Genomic DNA, 18159 nt, shown 5'->3' with positions numbered 1-18159 from the left:
CACACACACACACACACGTAGGCACACGCGCGCTTAGGCACATCAGTGGGCTGCGCATTACTTTGTAGTCAGAATGGTGGTCCCTGGGACAAAACCAGTTGACCCCTGCTCTACGATAAATAAGAGAGCTGCGGCAGATGTTCAGGAGCTTTAAAAAACGTGGCTGTCAGGGAGGTCTCCTCCAAGTGAGAACAGCCTCTCGTCTATTCTGTGTGGTGGCGATTCACGGCTCGGCCAGCGGATCACTAACCAAGTGTTTGAGACCCAGCCACATTCAGACCATGACACTAGGCAGCAGCTTCTCGTTTCAAAACTCCAGCCATATTGTTACACTCCATTATTAAATCGAGGTAAAGCTGATGAAGTGGAACAAGCAATTAGAAACTCAATCAAAAAGTGGCTCAGATCTCAGCCTGCTCATTTTGTATTAAGACAGTTTAGTTGCTGTACGTCATAATGGCACTCTGTGGGGTTTAATTGTATGCAGATCGGTAGTTATCCCACACGGGCACATTGGTTCTGCAGGGCAAGATGTGGGAGACGGCTCTGGAGAGCGTTCAAACACTAATAGAGGTGTGTGTCTCTGCTCTATCCATCATTAGGCCAATGAGGACATTCAGAACAGGCTGATCATTAAAAAAACAAGATGAGAAAAGATTGCTCCTGAAAAGAAAAAGAAATTAAAAACTTGAAATCATCTGGTTGTTACGATAATAGTTTTTATAGAAACACAATCACAATTTTTTTTTTTTATGTCTAGATTAAATAAAGTAAAGTAGGTAAAGTCATTAATCATGATACTGATTACAATGAGTGATTTAAACTATTGTATTTCTTCAATATGTATTTTTCTGCATGTAGTACTATCCCTTCCGTATTATGCTTTTATCTCAGTCCAGTTTCAGCTGTAATCCTATGTTCAAATTCTAACAGAGAAACTGGTCCAAACTGAAAAGCTTTACTAATTTGAATAAACAACTTTAGATCGTGTCATATTCCTACTCAAGGCTTTGCTTACAACAAAGATGATAGAAAGGTTCAATAAGAAAAGTGACACCAGCTCCAAATCTATACAGAAATAATTTAAAGTTTGTTACAACTTGTCAATTTAACTAATTCTGAGGTCAGACTTAATGGTTCATGTATTTATGCTAAGCCTATATCTCCTATAACCATAACTTATTATTTAATGTACTGAACATTAGAGGGGTATTGATTCTGTCATGTAACTTTAAAAAATGAATTGTTTTTTTAAATACTTCCCAATTTCTTCAAAAATGTATCTTTAACCTCATTACATTTACGTTTCTGTTCAAAATCCATATTACTGATTAATTAAGCTGGAAATGGTTCTCTTTAAAGATACATACACAGTTAGCAAATGTTTTTAACCACTGACAACACAAAAAACAATTCTGGAAAGAGATATGTATTTTTTCTAAAACTGCAAAAATTAGCTATAGATATGATTCTGCTAACGCTACATAGTCAACACTAACATTAACAGCTGTTTAACCACCAAACTAGCAGAGGCTTTATGAGTCACATTCATATCTTAGTATTGGAAAACAAGTTACGGATGTTAGCATGCTAACACCTAGCCCCGAATCGGTGAGTGGGTCGTTGTAGTGATGGACAGAGAAGTGGCTGCTCCGCTTGTCTTGTAAAAGAACCGATGGCCGGAGATGTTAGCCGGCGAATCTCAGCATCTGCTCCAGGAAGGATCCCACGTTTGGCGGCAGAATGTTTTTGTTTTTTTACATAAAAGCCCTTTAAAAGCCCTGTATGTTTTAAACCTACACATTCTGCAGATACAGTATTCACACATATATTTCAGCAGGATCTTTAGACGGTTTGAACATCTCACACATTGCAACTATGTTTTCCCAATGTTTAACAATCTGAGCCCAGAACTAATGATACTTCATGCTGTCTGTTAGTTTTCCTCAACTGGACAGAACATTCTTCCCTGTGCCCATGTCCCACGACAGGAAACTGTCCAGTTTGATTCCAGGCCAGCACGACAGGCAATTCAACACATTCAACATGACCGTCACCAGTTTGGATGTGTTCCCTCCTGTTTCCTTTTTGTAATTCAGCAGCAGGACGGTAAAGAACTGTCTCATTAGGCAGGGGTTCAGTTTGTGGGACCTTTGACTCAATCTACTGGTCACTCGCTTCGCTCTCGTGTTAAAGTGTGTTTACTGTGACAGAACGAAAATACCACACAGAGATATAAAAAAATAAAATAGAACATCAAAGGCACTTGTGTGCAGCAGGCGGAATACAAATGTCCGGCCCAGGCGAGCGAGAGCAGAGAGCGTGGCGCGCTCTCACACTGAGCGGTCTGGATTTCCTCAGGTGACACGTCGGTAATCTCAAAGCAGACCTCACAGAGGGAACCCGCAGTTCATTTCCTCTCCACTGGGCCACTGCGCTCCCCCTTCACCCGCCAACGCACCATCAAAAATGCAGACCCGTGGCGCGGAACCAAAAGTTGAGCATGGCTCGTGGTACGGGGGGATATCACAGAGGCAGAGATTAGCGGCGGTGGTGAGGCGGGGGTCTTACAGTGAGAGTTCTGTATTAACTAAACTCGGCAGTGTGTGCAGGCAGTGTACACCAATGCATTTACCTAAAAGCCCAGATCCCAAAAGAATTCTGCCAGAGGGAAAAAAAAGATATTACTGTCGTTGCCATTACAGCTTTGATTCTAACAATATGAAGCATATAGAAAAGAAAAAAAAACTATTCTCACTGTTCCGTTTGAAATTCTTCACACCTAGCACACAAAGTAATGGATTTCACGGATTAGATAATGAGCAGCACAAGCCCCCATGGCTCTTAGATGACAGATAGTGTTACTGCATTTGGTTGGATGTCTCAGAACAGGGGATTTACAGAACAAACGGTCCAATGGTCTGTTTCTGTTCCCGAGTAATGATATTAAATCCTGATAAGATCATTTCAGTATTTCATCCATCACACATTTGTGTTAATCAATGGATCTGGTGGAATTTAAGATGCACGGAGAAAGAATTAATCTACTTCCTGTTAGCAGAGGCTTTTGGTACGAACAGACTGAGCGAAGGAATCAAACAAAGCAAATATCTCAGACAGTTTAAAAAAGATGCACCAAGACATCTTTTATGAGAGGTACAGTAAACAAGAGGAGGAATGGAAAACATGTTCCTGATGTACCAGCTTCACGAGAATAGGATAGAAGGACATCTCGACATGGAGGCAATAAAATAGCTTAAATCAAGGAAACTTCATTTAATTTAAGCCGATCAGTAAAGATTTAAAATTGCATTTCGAAAGTGTCACAAGAAATCATAAAAAGAACCGTCGGAATCGAGCAGAGGCCGGGACATCAGGATTTTTAGGAACTGGTTAGAGTCTGGCTCCCAACCCCACGATACGACCTATTACACGTCTTACAAACTCCATGCATCCAGTTGGTAACATCAACTTCCTGTGCCAGCGGAAGCCAAGATAACCCTGACGACGTCACAGTGACATCATTAGTTTTCCTTTTTCACAAAGGTCAAAAAAAATTACTGTGAAGATGACTTTAAAGTTTGGTCGAAGGTCGAAAACATGTGTGGAGCAGCAGACCAACACCAACCCTTATTTAGCGGTGAATGTAACCGTGACCAGTGACCAGGACAATGGTCCCAGTGGACACTGAAAGCAGAAAATAAGGTCAACCCTTTAGAGTGGACCTTAAACAGAAGTTTTACATCACTTTAAAAATGGAAGTTACATCCAACTGAACATCTCAGAATCATCGATTAAAATTGAATGGCAATATTTTAATTAAGTTAGGAAATCAACACATTTAAGAAATTCATTTATATACACTGGTTCTACTGTATGGATTTTAAAAAAAGAGACAAAAATATGCTTGACACACCAAGCAACATGTTATAGACTTTGCAATTCACAGACCCATAAATAAAATAATCATTGTTCAAATCATAATAACAAGTTCATGATATTAGCACTATCTCAAACCTCCCCGTATTCATTTGTTCACCTCAAAAAAAAAAAAAAAAGATTTAGTGACATCTAGTGGTGAAGCAACTAAATCCCCCTCCCCTTCCTAGCGTTCAGGTGAACTGATGGAGCCAGAGTTTGTTTTGTCTCTTCTAGGCTACCGTAGAAACATAGGAGACTCTGTAGATATAAAGTGTTCGCTCTGAGGTAATAAAAACACAGATGAAAATATAATTATGAAAATTAGATAAAATTTCTGCTGATAGATCCCCCTAAATCCAACACACTGGAACTTAACTGTGGCAAAACTAAAAATACATAAAGCTTATCTACCATGTGTTCCATGGGAAACAAAGAAAAGGCAATGGTTTAAGAAATCATTTCTCATGAAATATCGGTAAGCCTTAAGATAAACTTTCAAGCGATTTCAGTAAGGTCATTTACAACAGGGAAAAGAGGCAGGGTTTCACCATTAAAGCAGTCAAATAAAACTAACATTTGCTACTTTGTTCAAAATATACAGAGAATAACCGCTGAAAAGTGCTTCAGTTGGAGCTGCTAGTGGCACGCACCACAGTAAACAACAATGCAGAATTTTACAGGGTTTAGCAGGTAGAACGGGCATGTTTGTTTGTTTGTTGTACAGTAGTCACCACTGCCGTACAGTAATCCAGTGTTTGTTACCTGTAGAGAATGTTCAGTTTGCACAGCTTTCGTAACGGTGGTTCCACTGAGCCTTCCTCAGTGCTCCTCTTTGTCGCGGCCTTTCTTCTCCTTCTCGTCCTGCAGAGCCGTGCCCAGCTTCTTGATGAGCACCGACAGCACCTTGTCCAGCGGGTCCATCACGCCCCTCTGCAGCCACTTGGGAATTGTAGTCCTGGCGTGGTGGAAGCCAAGTTTCTGCAGGATGTAGTCCACACCCACCGGGTCAATCTTACGTCCCGTCCAGGAGATGAGCCTGGAGAGTGAGAGAGAGAGAGACACACAGAGGAGATGTGCAGTTTGGTCAGGACCAAATGTTTACAGGCAGCAGATGTTAATAATCACAGGATCAATTCAACAGAGATTGGTCTTTCAAACTATTTGGCCATATGTTCTCACTCACAGTAGCTAAGCACATACACTCAAGTGCATCAGGAGAGTATTAAAGTTATTTTTACTCAAGATCTTCTGTTCTCTGTGACTTTTTACTCTACCCCACTACATTGTTTCATTTTTGTTGATAACATACAAAACAATGACTTATAAAATATAGCGCTTCAACTAATCGGTATTAAAATCTTGATAAATCTCAATCAGTTGTATCATAAGATGTAGGTTACACAGTCCTGCTACTTGATTAGGGGTGCTCTGATTGAGACGGCTCACATGTCATTTTTTCTTCATAAAACACTTTTGTATTCCAGCTTAGGAAGATATTTAAGGACTACTTTTTAGTTTTTTGTCTCAGAGCTGATGGTTGGAATAGATAACTAGTAATCAGTAGCAAGGCATCCTAGGCCACATTGAATGATCATATACACATAATGTAAGTACACGTGAAACACGTTGACTGATCACCATTTGCTTCACTGTGATGCAAATTACGTGTTTGTCCTCCTGTTGAAGCAGCCGATGATTGTTTGCGTTCCATAATATCACCAGAATCGTGCACTTTTGAGAGTTTCTGAGAGAAGAGAAACTTTATAAACTTTGTGAGACGCTGCCTACAACTTATTCGTAATTATTTGAGCCTTCTTGTAAATTTGGCAAACGTAATAAATTAACTTATTTCCTTCTTTCTATCAGGTATGATCTGTCTGATCGGTTTGTATAACTTCCTCTACTCTGGACCAGTGTGTGTGTGTGACTCCCGGGTGAGAGCCAGTCACAGCCCGACACTCCTCTCTCTGGTATTAATGCCTTTCTTTGTCATCTCTCTGTGATGTGAAACAGGGAAAACACCCGTGATCTTGATGTTTTGGAGAGAAAATACAAATACAGTATTTTTTAAATGTGATATTGCTGCTATTACATGTTCTACATAACAAATATATATATATGCATAGCCAAATGTATATATATCTTTATATATTGATTGGATAGAGATAGATAGACATAGATAGTAAATATTGTTTATTTCAATGCACTGCTTTTTCGCTTCTTAGCCCAATTGGTAACGTTTACAACACACAGAACCAGTTTCTATTGTACAATACAATTCGGAGCACCCGCCTCTATTATTGAAGTATTTTAGACATTTCTTTGGACAATTCTTTGACGCATTTGTTCAATTGTTTGTCGTCCTCGTCCATGGCTGTACGTCTATTTCTATGTAAATACACTAGAAGTGAATTTAACTGATTCAAATTCTTATGTGGCCAATAAAGCTGATACCGAGAGGAAATAATTGTATGAATAATTCCTACACCTCTTTTCATAACAGACCCAACAAATGTAACAAAATCAGCCCGAAATAGAGTTTGACTTTGTCCTTTACATGCCTCGGTTTTCCTCCAAATAGAAATGACAAGATATCAAGTCACTCTAAAAGGGACAGTGTAAATTCCAGATTGCTCGTCTTACTTTCCTTCTCTCTAAACCCACTGCCAATTTACAATGACAGCCTTGTTTATCCGGATCTGCATGTTTGCTCTATGCATCATTATAAAAATCTGACGTGAGTGTCTTCTCCTGTTGGTTTGGAACGAGTGCCCGGCCTGATTTTGATATCGTCATAATAAAGGGCGCGGGCCTGCTGAGAAAACACCAAACATTTCTGCTGTGCGGTGAAGTGACGCTGACCTGAGAGTCGGCTCCAGGTGCCAAGTGTTGCACATGAACTCCCTCCAGTCCACGGTGGTGTAGTTAATGCTGTCGTCCTTGTCCGTGTCCTTGTCTCCGGAGCTTGAGCTCTCGTCGTGCAGGGCTGTTGGGCTCTTCTGCCCCGGCCGAGCCGCAAACATCCGGGGGGCAAAAAGCGCTGAGAACACAAACGATAAGACTGTCTCATCAAACCCTCCACTAGAGTGGAGCCCTGCCCCGGGTTGGTACCCACCATGAGAAGCATTGTGGGATGGGAAAAACATTTAATAAATGTAGCAGTTGAGAGCTGGAAAAATGATGAATTGCAGCTCATCTAAAGCTAAAGCAGCTCATATGAAACCTAGTCAGATACATTTTATTGTAAAAGCCTATGACATCACCTTTGACCACTTTACTTCCACGCAAGCTAGAACATTAAAACAGATCATTAGGAGGGAAATAGCCAGGGGTGAACTCAGTGACTTTGCCACAACGTATTAGCTTCTGATAGCAGCGAGCTGAGGAAACATGTTGACTGATGCATGTGCTGCGACATGTCACAGAAGCTTTTCCAAGAACACACCTCATCCAGGTGACAGGTCGTACGTCTACAGTTCCGAGTGGATCTGGATTTCTACTTGGAGATAATAGTGGGTATTGGGTCGGGCCCAGTGCAGGACTCTGGTCTCACATTTTTCTCTAACAAGACAAATATATTCTTCAACCACATGCAGAGGTAAATCACAATGGGTATTCATTATTATCCCTGAAAGTACAACCCTGATAGTTTGGACTCGAGGTCTTTGCACACCATTGTCCAATGTAAAAAAAGAAATACCTCACGTTGTGTCAACCAAATTCATGCTCAGACTCTTGTCCATCCAAAAAGCTGTTCAGGATCAATAGGATCAGAGAAACGGTTCTTGTCATGTGGCCCTAAGTGCTGGTAGCGTAGCAAACTGCACAACTGACTTCCTGAACTAGATTTGGAAGCGATCATGCAAATTTCCCAGCTCCTTGATCAAAAGATGAAACCCAAAATACTTGTTCCTGACTAATCTCAGGATTTGATGAACCCAATGTTTTTTATGAAAGGTCCACAAAATGCCTGCTCAAGTCAATTTTATCTTCAACTGAATCTTTTTTTTTTTAATTACATAATGGAGTCAGTGTGCAAGGTTTCTGTGTGTCATTTTTTTTATTTCACTGATCAGAAATAAATCCAACAGGAACTTTTTCAGCATTTGCCTCTTTTCTCGGTCTGCTCACACCATCAACAGCACAAAGTGGTGGCTCTATTTTAATTGTCATGAAGAATGCATGGACGCTGGCATTAGGAGTGGTAAATTGTTCCTCTGTGACAAGATGAAAGCCATTAAAATGCTGCGCACGTCGGACTCCTTGACCTCCCCACTGTGTGTGAAAATAACATTCAGCTGCCTACTTTTCATGCTGCTCTATAATGTGTCCGGGTGCGCACAAGCAACTCTGCAGGTCCAGAAGACAGACAAATGTGCTGCATTTATTTAGTTATTATTCTAGTTATTTATTATCTTCTTTGGATCGTTCAATGAGTCATGTTCTTTTTATTTTAATATGTTAATGTATTTTTGGGGCTTTTTACCCCCTTTTTTGATGGATAGGATGGAGTAAACTTGTGAAGGAGAGACGGCGAGAGAGTGGGTGATGACATGCATACATGGTCACGTTTCGGAATCAACCCCGGGCCTCTGCCCCCCCCCCCCCATGAGTCATGTTCTTAACGAGCAGGACAATTTCACTGCCACACCTGTGTTCGGTGACCCATGACTTTGTGTGCACAGTCAGAAGCAACTGGGTGAAAGGAGGATTTCGGTAAAGACACGAACCTTTCTCCTTCTCCTTCAGGTAGGCTGAGACCAGGTCGTGCAGGAACATGATGAGCTCGGCGTCCATGGTGACGCAGATGTGGTCGGTGAATTCTGTAACAACGCTGCACTCCACCTTGGGTTTGCTGTCGGAGTCTGGATAGAAAAAAATGTATCAGGACCATAACTAGTCATTGCTTCTTTAATCAACAAAATTTGCTTTGTATATGTGTCTTTTAAATCTGATTTATACAAGTATTAATCAAATGAAAATCGAACATAAACTTTGTGTTTAAGGTTGTTCGTTAAATTTAAAGAGTTTCTATTTCAAAGTCAACGTCGAGGCTTCATTACCAACTGGCTGAACATGCCCGGGGCTGTTGTTTAAGAATCAGACATGATGTGAATATAAGCAGTTTATATGACAATTTACACATTAGGTAAACCAGATACAATTGATAATTTTACTTTTAAGAAAAAGGACAAACTGTCTTTGTACAAATACAACAACTTTTTGTGTGAAAGTGGGGTAAGCGATTTTAATCTAATATAATATTAGGCAAATTCTGCTTATATCTCCTCACAGTCTGGTAGCTAAATGTTCTGTGGGTGTGCTGAAGAAAAATCTGGTTTAAATACACATCTCTGGTTCTGTATCTGGGAAACAAAGAAAGCTGGACGACCCGAACCACGGTTCTAGCCAATCAGCAGCAATGATCTCAGTGCTGGGAAGGCATGAACAGTAAATGCTGACGGTAAGCAAATCCTTTTTCTTGAAACATTTTCTATCAAAACATACAGCGTGAACATCTCTGAGGCAGAGACCAGCAGGGGTTGCTTCCACACGGTGCTGCAGGCCACAGTCACCATGCACCAGTCCATAGATGGTGTATTTTGTCTTCAGATAAGTTGAGATCAGTGGTTCATCGTAGCAATGTCCTGTTACTGTACCTGATAGAGAAGGCTCCTCTGGGTCCTGGACATGGATGGACTTGAAGTCCAGCTGCATTCTGGGCAGAGCAAATATCGTCTCTGTCTCGTGGTTGTAGCTGGAGGAGCTGCGGAAGCTGCTCAGCAGACTGGAGCTTTTGGCAGCTACTCCGCTCTCTTGGTTGTTGGCTTCCACGTTCCTGAGCAGGTTCAGCTCTGAAGCGGGAGATAAGTGAAAAGACTTTAGAGTTTAAGGCCATGTTCACACTCCTCTGCTTCGCTAAATACTATCTGCACCTATTTTACATTTGAGATAACAGGCGGCTGCGAGGCAGACAGAGGCGCTCTTCTGAAAAGAAAAGTTTTTTGTCAGAGCTGTCTGAAGAGGAGAAAATTCTGAGAGACTAAAACCAACCTTTTACACCAAGCTGTCAGTTTATTAGGTACGTCTCACAAACTAATGCAATCAAATACAACAGCCCTGCACTTTTCATATGAAATAGTGAAAGTAGAGAAACACATGCAAGTTTAATAATTACTCAGCAATCAGTGCCCAAAGAAAAAATATATCTAAGTCTCACGACAGCTGAGCTTTTTTCATTATCCATTCCTCCACTTTTTAAAATGTTAGTGAGGAAACTTATTTTCTTTTTACTTTGTTTTGACAGTCTAGACATTGCACCTACTCTGGCGCAACTTTCTGATGCTAACCCCTAAAATGATCCCATTGACTCCAGGCGGCGAAGTTATTTCATATTTGGGAGTATTGAAATACATATTGTGTATTCATGTGTGTAACGACATTAGGATGGAATATAGAGACATTGACATATATGTAAAGTTAATTAATAATTGTTACCTTCGTTCCTCATGGCAGTAACATAGTTGAACCATTCTTTGACTGTAGCGACACCATGTGGAGGGTTTTCATGCCGCCGTCGGGTTATTTTGGTTATGGTGGCCATCGGGCTCTCGAGTGCACCACATGGTTTTGTGACCATGGTGTTGTGACCAAGATGGAAATCCAGTGTTTGAACGATGTACGTAGAAACATCTATGGAGCCTGGACAAATCAAAAACAAATGTTAGATATTAAGAACAGATTAAAAAATAAACGTATAAGTTCATATCTACACTACTAATTCCAACAGGAACTAATAAGGATTTTCTCCATCTTGTTTATTCAGTGGCTATTTCTTCAAAGGATTATCTAGTCTGATTAATACCGCTAGGACGATGTTAAGTCCCTGAAATGAACATTGCCTCCTCACCGTCCTCCCAGATCTTCTGAGCCTCAGTCCAGAAGGCGATGTTGGGCTCTTCCAGGTGGAACAGAGCCCAAGACTTGGAGCGGAAGTTGGGCCCGTGGAAGCAGGCCAGGGTCATGTGATTGCCGTGGAGGCTCATTGAACCTCCAAGCTGCACTGCGTCCTCGGGCAGGGGCATCTGGAAGAGGGAGATGTGGCAGCCCGCGATTACCTTCAGCACCCCGGGCCAGTGGCGGTGATGGGCTGCGTCCATGTCTGTATGACAAAAACAATAAGGAGATGCGAAATGAGAAGACAAATAATCTCTCTGAGTGGAATAATAAGGTGTCTTGCTGAAACTAACAAAATCAGATTTGATATATTATAGAGTTTTTATCCTCATATAACCTACTATCTTTTTTGAATCTCTGCTGCTTTGTTTTTAATTATCGCAGAAGCATGTTTGATTACTTTGTTTAACAACTGAAAAAGTGGTATACAAATTAAGCTTATTAGAATTTCAAATCATTTTGCTTCCTACAACCAGCAGGACTGCCTCAGACACATGCTGCGCATATCTTATTATGCCAGAGTCTGCATTAAATATTTCACACAGCAGTATAGAAGAAGAATGCAGGCTTACAGAGCTCAGCAGCTCCTTTCTCTAGGTTGATGACGGGGGTTTTGGGGGGCAGGTAGGGCCCAGGGCCCCAGGTGGAAAGGGCGCGTTTGCTGGTGTCGAACTGCTGAGTGAAAAACTCCTGCAGCTTCATGCCGATCTTGATGAGGTCCGGTGTGGTGGAGCGTGAAATGATCACCTGGAAAATGTCCCACTGCAAGTCTCCGTGGACAAAGATCTCACTGGAAGGAACAGAGGAGAGAATATGGGGAGGGAAACAGATGACTGCGATTAAAACGGTAGGAAACGCAGGGAGGAAAATAAAGCAGCTAGAACTATTATGCAAAATATTAAACAAAACTGCATCATGAATGACTTTTTGCTCCAAACATAATGTGTTCGAAACATTGATGTTATGGTTTCTATTCCCACTCCTTTGTCATGTAATTCTGCCCATATGCAGACATGAGGAGATAATGTATCATCTTTCTGACGGTAATAATTTAACTTGACTAAATGAGGAAATACACAGTTTAAATAAATAGGACTAAACATTGTCTCATGTGAAATGGCCCTTTATGAACATCCAGAACAGAAGAACACTCAGCACATCTATTTCTTGATCAAACAAACCTGCCCACTGTTAATTGCAACGTTTCGGTGCTCGACCTTCATCAAACAAAGCTGCTCCTTTATTAGAATCCTCCAAACACTTCACTAAGGCACTAATACAGTAAAGACAAGTGTCGCTGTGCTGCCGAAGCCTCAACTGACATCATTTCATACCTTTTCTCTGATAGGCTGGTGTCAACAGAGCACAGGTTGACCTTCCACTCGTCCTGCAGCTGCAGGTCAGCGTTACTGAACACTCCCATCAGGATGCTGGAGCCCATATAGTCCACCCGAGCCTCCGTGGAGCCCATGGTGATCTGGATCTTATGGCTGGGCTGCTGGTTTGGGTGTTCAGAGATGTGGGCTAGAAAACAAGACGGTCAGTTTTTAGCACTGTGGCACCAAGTAGCTGCTTGAACAGTGAAATGAAAATCAACGTGATGAAGAAAGTATTGAGACAAAAGGTAATAGGATTTTATTTAAAATCTATGTTTAGGATCAGAGCGTTCAACGGATTGCAAACTATTAAAACCTGTCAGTTCTGTTAGACATTTTTTTTTTGTAGCCAATTCTTGAAGTATGCTTATTGTTGTATTGATGTTTGGTAAATTACGTTAATGTCGCTGATGCTATGTCAGTTGCGCAGCTAAGGCCACAGACGGTATTCACTATAGCAACATGTAGTCTGTAGTTGTGTCTCAAATTCAAGGAGGCTGCATTTGAAAACGCTTCAGAGACGTATCGTTTTTTCAAAATGGTAATGGTGCTGGCAAGAGACCACAAAGATGTCCAATGCTTGGGTATCAAGCCTTAAATCAACAGTTCAAGCTACACATGTTAAATAGGGGCATTAAATACTTTCTAGTCATGTCCAAGTTCACAAGCTTGTGTTTGAATTAGTCTTGCAGTGCAATCTGTCTTTTGTAGGTGTTTTTTTAAATAGGTCTTTAATCAAGTTTTGAAACAAAATCTCGTCTTTTTGCTGACTTCAGATTCCCTCAAGGGACTATTTTGTTGTATTGCTGCCACTACACAGATTTATTGTCACAGACAGAAATAATGTCACATTTAAATGACATTAAATGTCTGCAGAATGTTGTTACGATACTAAATTGAAATGCAAACAACATTAACAAAGAAAACACTCAAATTACTCCCTGAATTCCACTTCTTTTCTGTGTATTATAAACTGGAGGTTGCATCCTAAAATCAGTAGGAAAAAATTCTTCACACTCACTTCTTTCTCTCAAAAAGAGGAGCCAAATTTAAATGCGACAGTTGTTGTAAAATGAAGTCGTTTTGCTTCCTTTATTTTAATTTAATAAACCTAACTGTGCAGCTATGGTTTACTTGTCTAACTCATGGGCAAAAATTGAAATATTTCAGAGTGCTGTTTGCTACATAAAACTAACTTGAATGAAGGAGCATTATCTGATGCAAAGCTGCAGAAAGAGAAATATGTTAAAATAAAGGTTCATATCCACATGTCGGAATAAATATCTTTAAATATATTTGATTTACAACTGTGTGCGACTTATAAAAATGCATTATAATAGATTACTTAAAAACTGCATGCAAAAGTGAGAGTAAAATGTGGAAGTGTTTCTACCCCTTTATTTTATTACTGTTCTGCTCCAAGTGCAATGTCAGAGCTCTGCACTAAACTCTGGCTCAACCTACAGTTCATGCTTCTGGGAGACATAGAGTCACTAACGAGTTGAAGAAAAACAGCAGATTTCTGAAAAGTCAATGCTTTGTTTACTCACAGACCATCTCCAGGGTGTTCACGTCTATGTTGCCACCCACCACCCCGCCCTTGGAGTCGAGCTTGGAGCGGCCAAGGCCCACAGACATGCTGATCTCTCGGTCTCTGTTACTGCCGACAGACAGACGGCCCTGACTCTTCAGCCCGCTGGTGGTCCAGCTGCGGGAGCAAACACAACAGTGAGCACATCCTGAAACGCTGCTGAATAATGCAGAGGGGATCTTTATGAAACATGAATGACTTGCCCGGGAATAAACACATAACTGAAAAGGAAAAGAGCTCGACCTCAAGTGCTGGCTCTGACTGACAAATCATTAGGTCATTATATGAATGTCTGTATGCCATTATCTCATTATCTCAATTGTGTCAATTCAAGGTGTGTCAAGTTAGCCTGGATGCCAGACGAATTTAGCCCCGCCCACAACATTTTTGGTCGGGCAGTTCGGTCTGGAGTCGCTCCGTTGGGAAAAAATTATGCCCGACCGGGCCAATCAGATTGTCAGGGCGGGCTTTATACGATGATGGACAGGTGATCAACGGTAACGTCATCAACCACGTCATCAAAGTGCCCTTGGGTTGAATTCGTTTTCAACAAACATGCCTGCTGCTGGAGAGCTGAGATGTGTAGATGCTGCCATTGAGTCTGTTTTAGAAGACATCGACAGCGCATTCATTTTGAAAGAGGAACACAGAACGTGGAGGCGACGCCAGGGCACCGCGCTAATCCCTATCGCCCCGGCGCTTGGCTGTTCACAACGGACACTGAAGCGACGCTGAACCGCCGGGCAGCGCTAATAATATCACCCGTTGATCCAGTAGATCGCTGCACGGCTTTGTGCCGGTCACACCGGAGGCTGAAGCACCGCGCTGCGCCAAGGCTGCCTCGCGGTGCTTCAGCCTCCGGTGTGACCGGCACAAAGTTTTAACATTGGAGCGGATGGGAGCCAGCTGTTATTTAAGGCTTGGCGCTGCATACTACGTTGCTCTGATTGGTTGTAGGTCTATCCAATTGAGCGAAGAGGAATTTTACTTCCTGGTCAGTTGAAACACGCCCCATAATCACAGCCCAAAGGAGCGGGATCAGACTCACATTCTGACTAGAATTGTGAGTCTGACAACGTCAGGCTAGTGTCAAGTAGGATTACAATATTAATTAGTGGTACACCTTTGTGGTTCGATACAAGTATTTCTTTAATTAAAAATATTTGTTCATCTTGTAGGGAAATTTGATGGTGGTTTGTGTGTGTTGTGTGTGGTCCAGGCAGCATTCATGCTTCTGCGACTGCGTCTGCGTCTTTTCACGCCGCTGTGGCGCAAGACTCGTTTTCTTTCATGCTTCCCCAACCGTTGCGCGTCTTACAAAGCAATTCCGCGCCAGAACACTAGGCGGAGTAATGCTTTTTGTCGAAGACGACCTTAGAGACGCCTTCTTTCTTCTTCGTCGGTTGTTTATTTACATAGCCACTGCGGCTCCTCGTAGCCTTTTTCTGGCGGACAAATCCGCCAGTCAGTGACAGGTTATACAAGTGATCATACTATCGGATATCTTCTGCCAAGTGCTCTTCTATTTGGTCCATATTCGTTCTTCTAAATCTTCCGTGATTTCTGCCGGTATTATGGGGCATGAAACCGGAAATGCTCCAGAAGGGATGTAGTGCAGACCAATCACAGCCTTGCGGGCTGAGTGAGCTTGCGGAGCTTTGCCGTAAATTTTAGAAAAGGGGGTCGACACGTAAGGAGGGATACATAAGCACGTAAGGGACCCGGAAGGGCTCTTGCCCTTACGGGCCCGTGAAAACGCAGAAGCATGTTTCAGGCTTAAATCATTATGGTTACTTAACAAAATGATTCATTAAAGTTTATGGGGTAAAGACATGTTTTGAGGTTAAGTTTAAATTAAAGTTAGTTTAAGGTTAATGTAAGGTTTAAGTTAAGGTTAATCTTAGGTTTAGGTTTAGGTAAGGTTAGGTAAGATGAGTATCCTCACTAAGATAGAAGTAAAAGGCAGTGTGTGTGTTTGAGTGTATAAGTTATGAACTGAGCGAAAGAGGCTCAGAATATCACATGAGGGACGGATGTGTCTTGGTCAGTAAAAGTAAAAAATGCAGCAAAAAGGGATTCCAGGTTATTTTTTACAGCTTTCCTGAGTGACTTGGATCCCTCCTCGACTAGTTTGCCACAATTTTTACTTCCACATTTAAGTTTGAGGCCAATTTGAAGCAACAGCCACAGGACTTAGCTATACAAGACCTGAGGGTGGAAATAATACGGATGCCGGTTTATGTATAAATATTTATCAATTGTTGCATCCTCTCTCTGTGTTCGCACAGAAGGTACTGCATGAGGGCTATATCTTATTTTCACAGTTTCTCTTCCTCGGAAATATTAAATTATATAAATATTATAACTTAATTAAATAAACTAAAATATTTGGAAAATTGAGCAACAAAGCATTAATTCAATCATTTAATAAGAATACAAGAATAATATTTTTTGTTTTCATTTACATGATGAAAAAAAAAAACGGCAATAGTTTGACCTCGTGGAAAATAGGTACTTTCAATGACAATATAAAAAGGAACTCATTTTGCTGGAACCACAGTTCTTGGGAAAAAAAGGTATTTTCTCAAGGGTGGAAATTTACTGACCCGTCTCAACCGGATTGGTATTGCAGCATTTTTTTTAACAGCCACCATTTTTTCTATTTTACTTCATTGCTTCGATATAATGAGGCCACAGAAAAAAAACTTACAACAGGTGGGCGGAAGTCAAAGTCCTGATAATCTGATTCTCGTTCATGTTTACTGTTGTGGTATCTTCATTGTTATACTGTCTATTGCATTACCGCCACCTGGTGGACTTCTTGTTGTAGTCGGTGTTTGTTCATAAGTCAGAAGCATAATTTGTCTTCCCTGGTGGAAACGCAGGCAATCAATGTTCTGCAGGAACTTTTTAGTCCCTGGAAGAAGGTTCCTGGGACTAATGTTCAAGTTGCAGCTTTAGATGAAAAGACTGATGCCACTTATGTCTAAATAAAACTACAGCTGTTTTGAGTCTCTATGCAAAGCCAAGCTAACCATCTCCTCAAGCTAATAGAGGAAAAATAATCCACATGACATAGTTCTGAAACTGCTACTTACGTGTTGTTTCCCATTACGTTGCTCATATTCATTTGGACGGTGAGCTGCTTCAGGTTGATGGCGAACACCACCAATGTCTCCCACGGCGCCCCCTGCTGACCCGCAGCTTTACCATTTTTACTGGCGGAGGGAGTGGATGTCTTTGTGACTGACTCTGTAGGAAAATTAATAATTAATAATTTCTATTGGTTGGGGACTTTGCTCATAAACATCTGAGATGTGCTTCTGCATTAAGATTCACTAACTTTATAGTATAATCCATTTCTACATCTCATTCTGTATGCAGGAAACACAGGAATGTCGGTAATCACCTCTCCGAGGAGCAGAAGAATCAGACACACTCCTGGTGCGAGCGGGTGCAGGGGACTTGAGGTGACCCAGGCCGCCTGGGGACATGTTGCTTCCAGTGGAGTGCTCTGAAAAGACGTTGGGAGACTGGGGAATGTGTGTCCCGGTGCTGCCGTCCCATGTCCTCCAGTAAGCTTTCCGGCTGGACTCTGGGGACAGATGTTGCGTGACGTTTTCAGCCGAGTCTGGGGTGGCGGGGCCGGAGGCTGAAGCAAAGTAAATGTTGAGAGGTGTTAGTAAAGGACAGTCTTGGAAATGTCAATGGGAAACAGTAGGAGGAAATGTTGGCTGAGGGAAGGTCAGCATGATGAGATATTAAAAATTAAAACTAGCTAAACCTGCAGTGGATGAAGACAATCTTAAGCTAAGATTTGAAAAATCATGAATTTAGTTGCACAGTTCTGCATTCAACAATGAATGAATATATATGAATTAGAATTAATATTTACCCTGTTTTATTTTAACCACTACTTACAAACTGAAGTCAACTACGAAGAGGGCCGGAAGTTTCAACAAAAAAAAAAGTGAGTTTTGTAAGAGGCATAAAGAAGCTCTTTGTTCATCGAGATTCTGGATGCAACTTACTGTACAACCCTAAATTTGGTCACACAAGTTAAGGTTGGCATGATGTCGGATAAACGGTGAGAGACGGTGGTCTAGTGGCAGATACTTGGACTATGGCAAGAAAAGGTCTCTGGTTCGACTCCACGGAGAGACAATAAAAGACGAACCTGGATTGATCTGCCCAAAAATCCAAGAGGATTCTCCCTATCCTGTCTAGTGCCCCTGAGCAAGGCACCTTACTCCCCCAACATCTGCTACCCGGGCGCCCGTACATGGTCGCTAACTGCTCTGTGTGTCCTGCACC

At 41.6% G+C, this 18159-nt stretch overlaps 1 protein-coding gene across 1 annotated transcript in view; it reads right to left on the bottom strand.

Moving 5' to 3' along the window:
* Positions 1 to 3794: 3794 nt before the first annotated feature.
* Positions 3795 to 18159, bottom strand: part of kiaa1109 (KIAA1109 ortholog) — an 81954-nt gene continuing 67589 nt past the window's right edge. Inside the window, exons 80-90 of the mRNA XM_062397240.1 lie at positions 17255 to 17497; positions 16944 to 17097; positions 13805 to 13962; positions 12213 to 12402; positions 11451 to 11668; positions 10832 to 11083; positions 10420 to 10623; positions 9582 to 9776; positions 8652 to 8786; positions 6784 to 6961; positions 3795 to 4957 (exon numbers count right to left, since the gene is read on the bottom strand). Of these exons, the coding sequence (XP_062253224.1) occupies positions 4741 to 4957; positions 6784 to 6961; positions 8652 to 8786; positions 9582 to 9776; positions 10420 to 10623; positions 10832 to 11083; positions 11451 to 11668; positions 12213 to 12402; positions 13805 to 13962; positions 16944 to 17097; positions 17255 to 17497 (2144 nt within the window). The 3' untranslated portion in view covers positions 3795 to 4740. The remainder of the gene's footprint in view (positions 4958 to 6783; positions 6962 to 8651; positions 8787 to 9581; positions 9777 to 10419; positions 10624 to 10831; positions 11084 to 11450; positions 11669 to 12212; positions 12403 to 13804; positions 13963 to 16943; positions 17098 to 17254; positions 17498 to 18159) is intronic.

Source organism: Platichthys flesus, chromosome 10 (assembly GCF_949316205.1).
Source record: "Platichthys flesus chromosome 10, fPlaFle2.1, whole genome shotgun sequence".
NCBI lineage: Eukaryota > Metazoa > Chordata > Actinopteri > Pleuronectiformes > Pleuronectidae > Platichthys > Platichthys flesus.
This window is presented reverse-complemented; position numbering and strand designations above follow the sequence as displayed.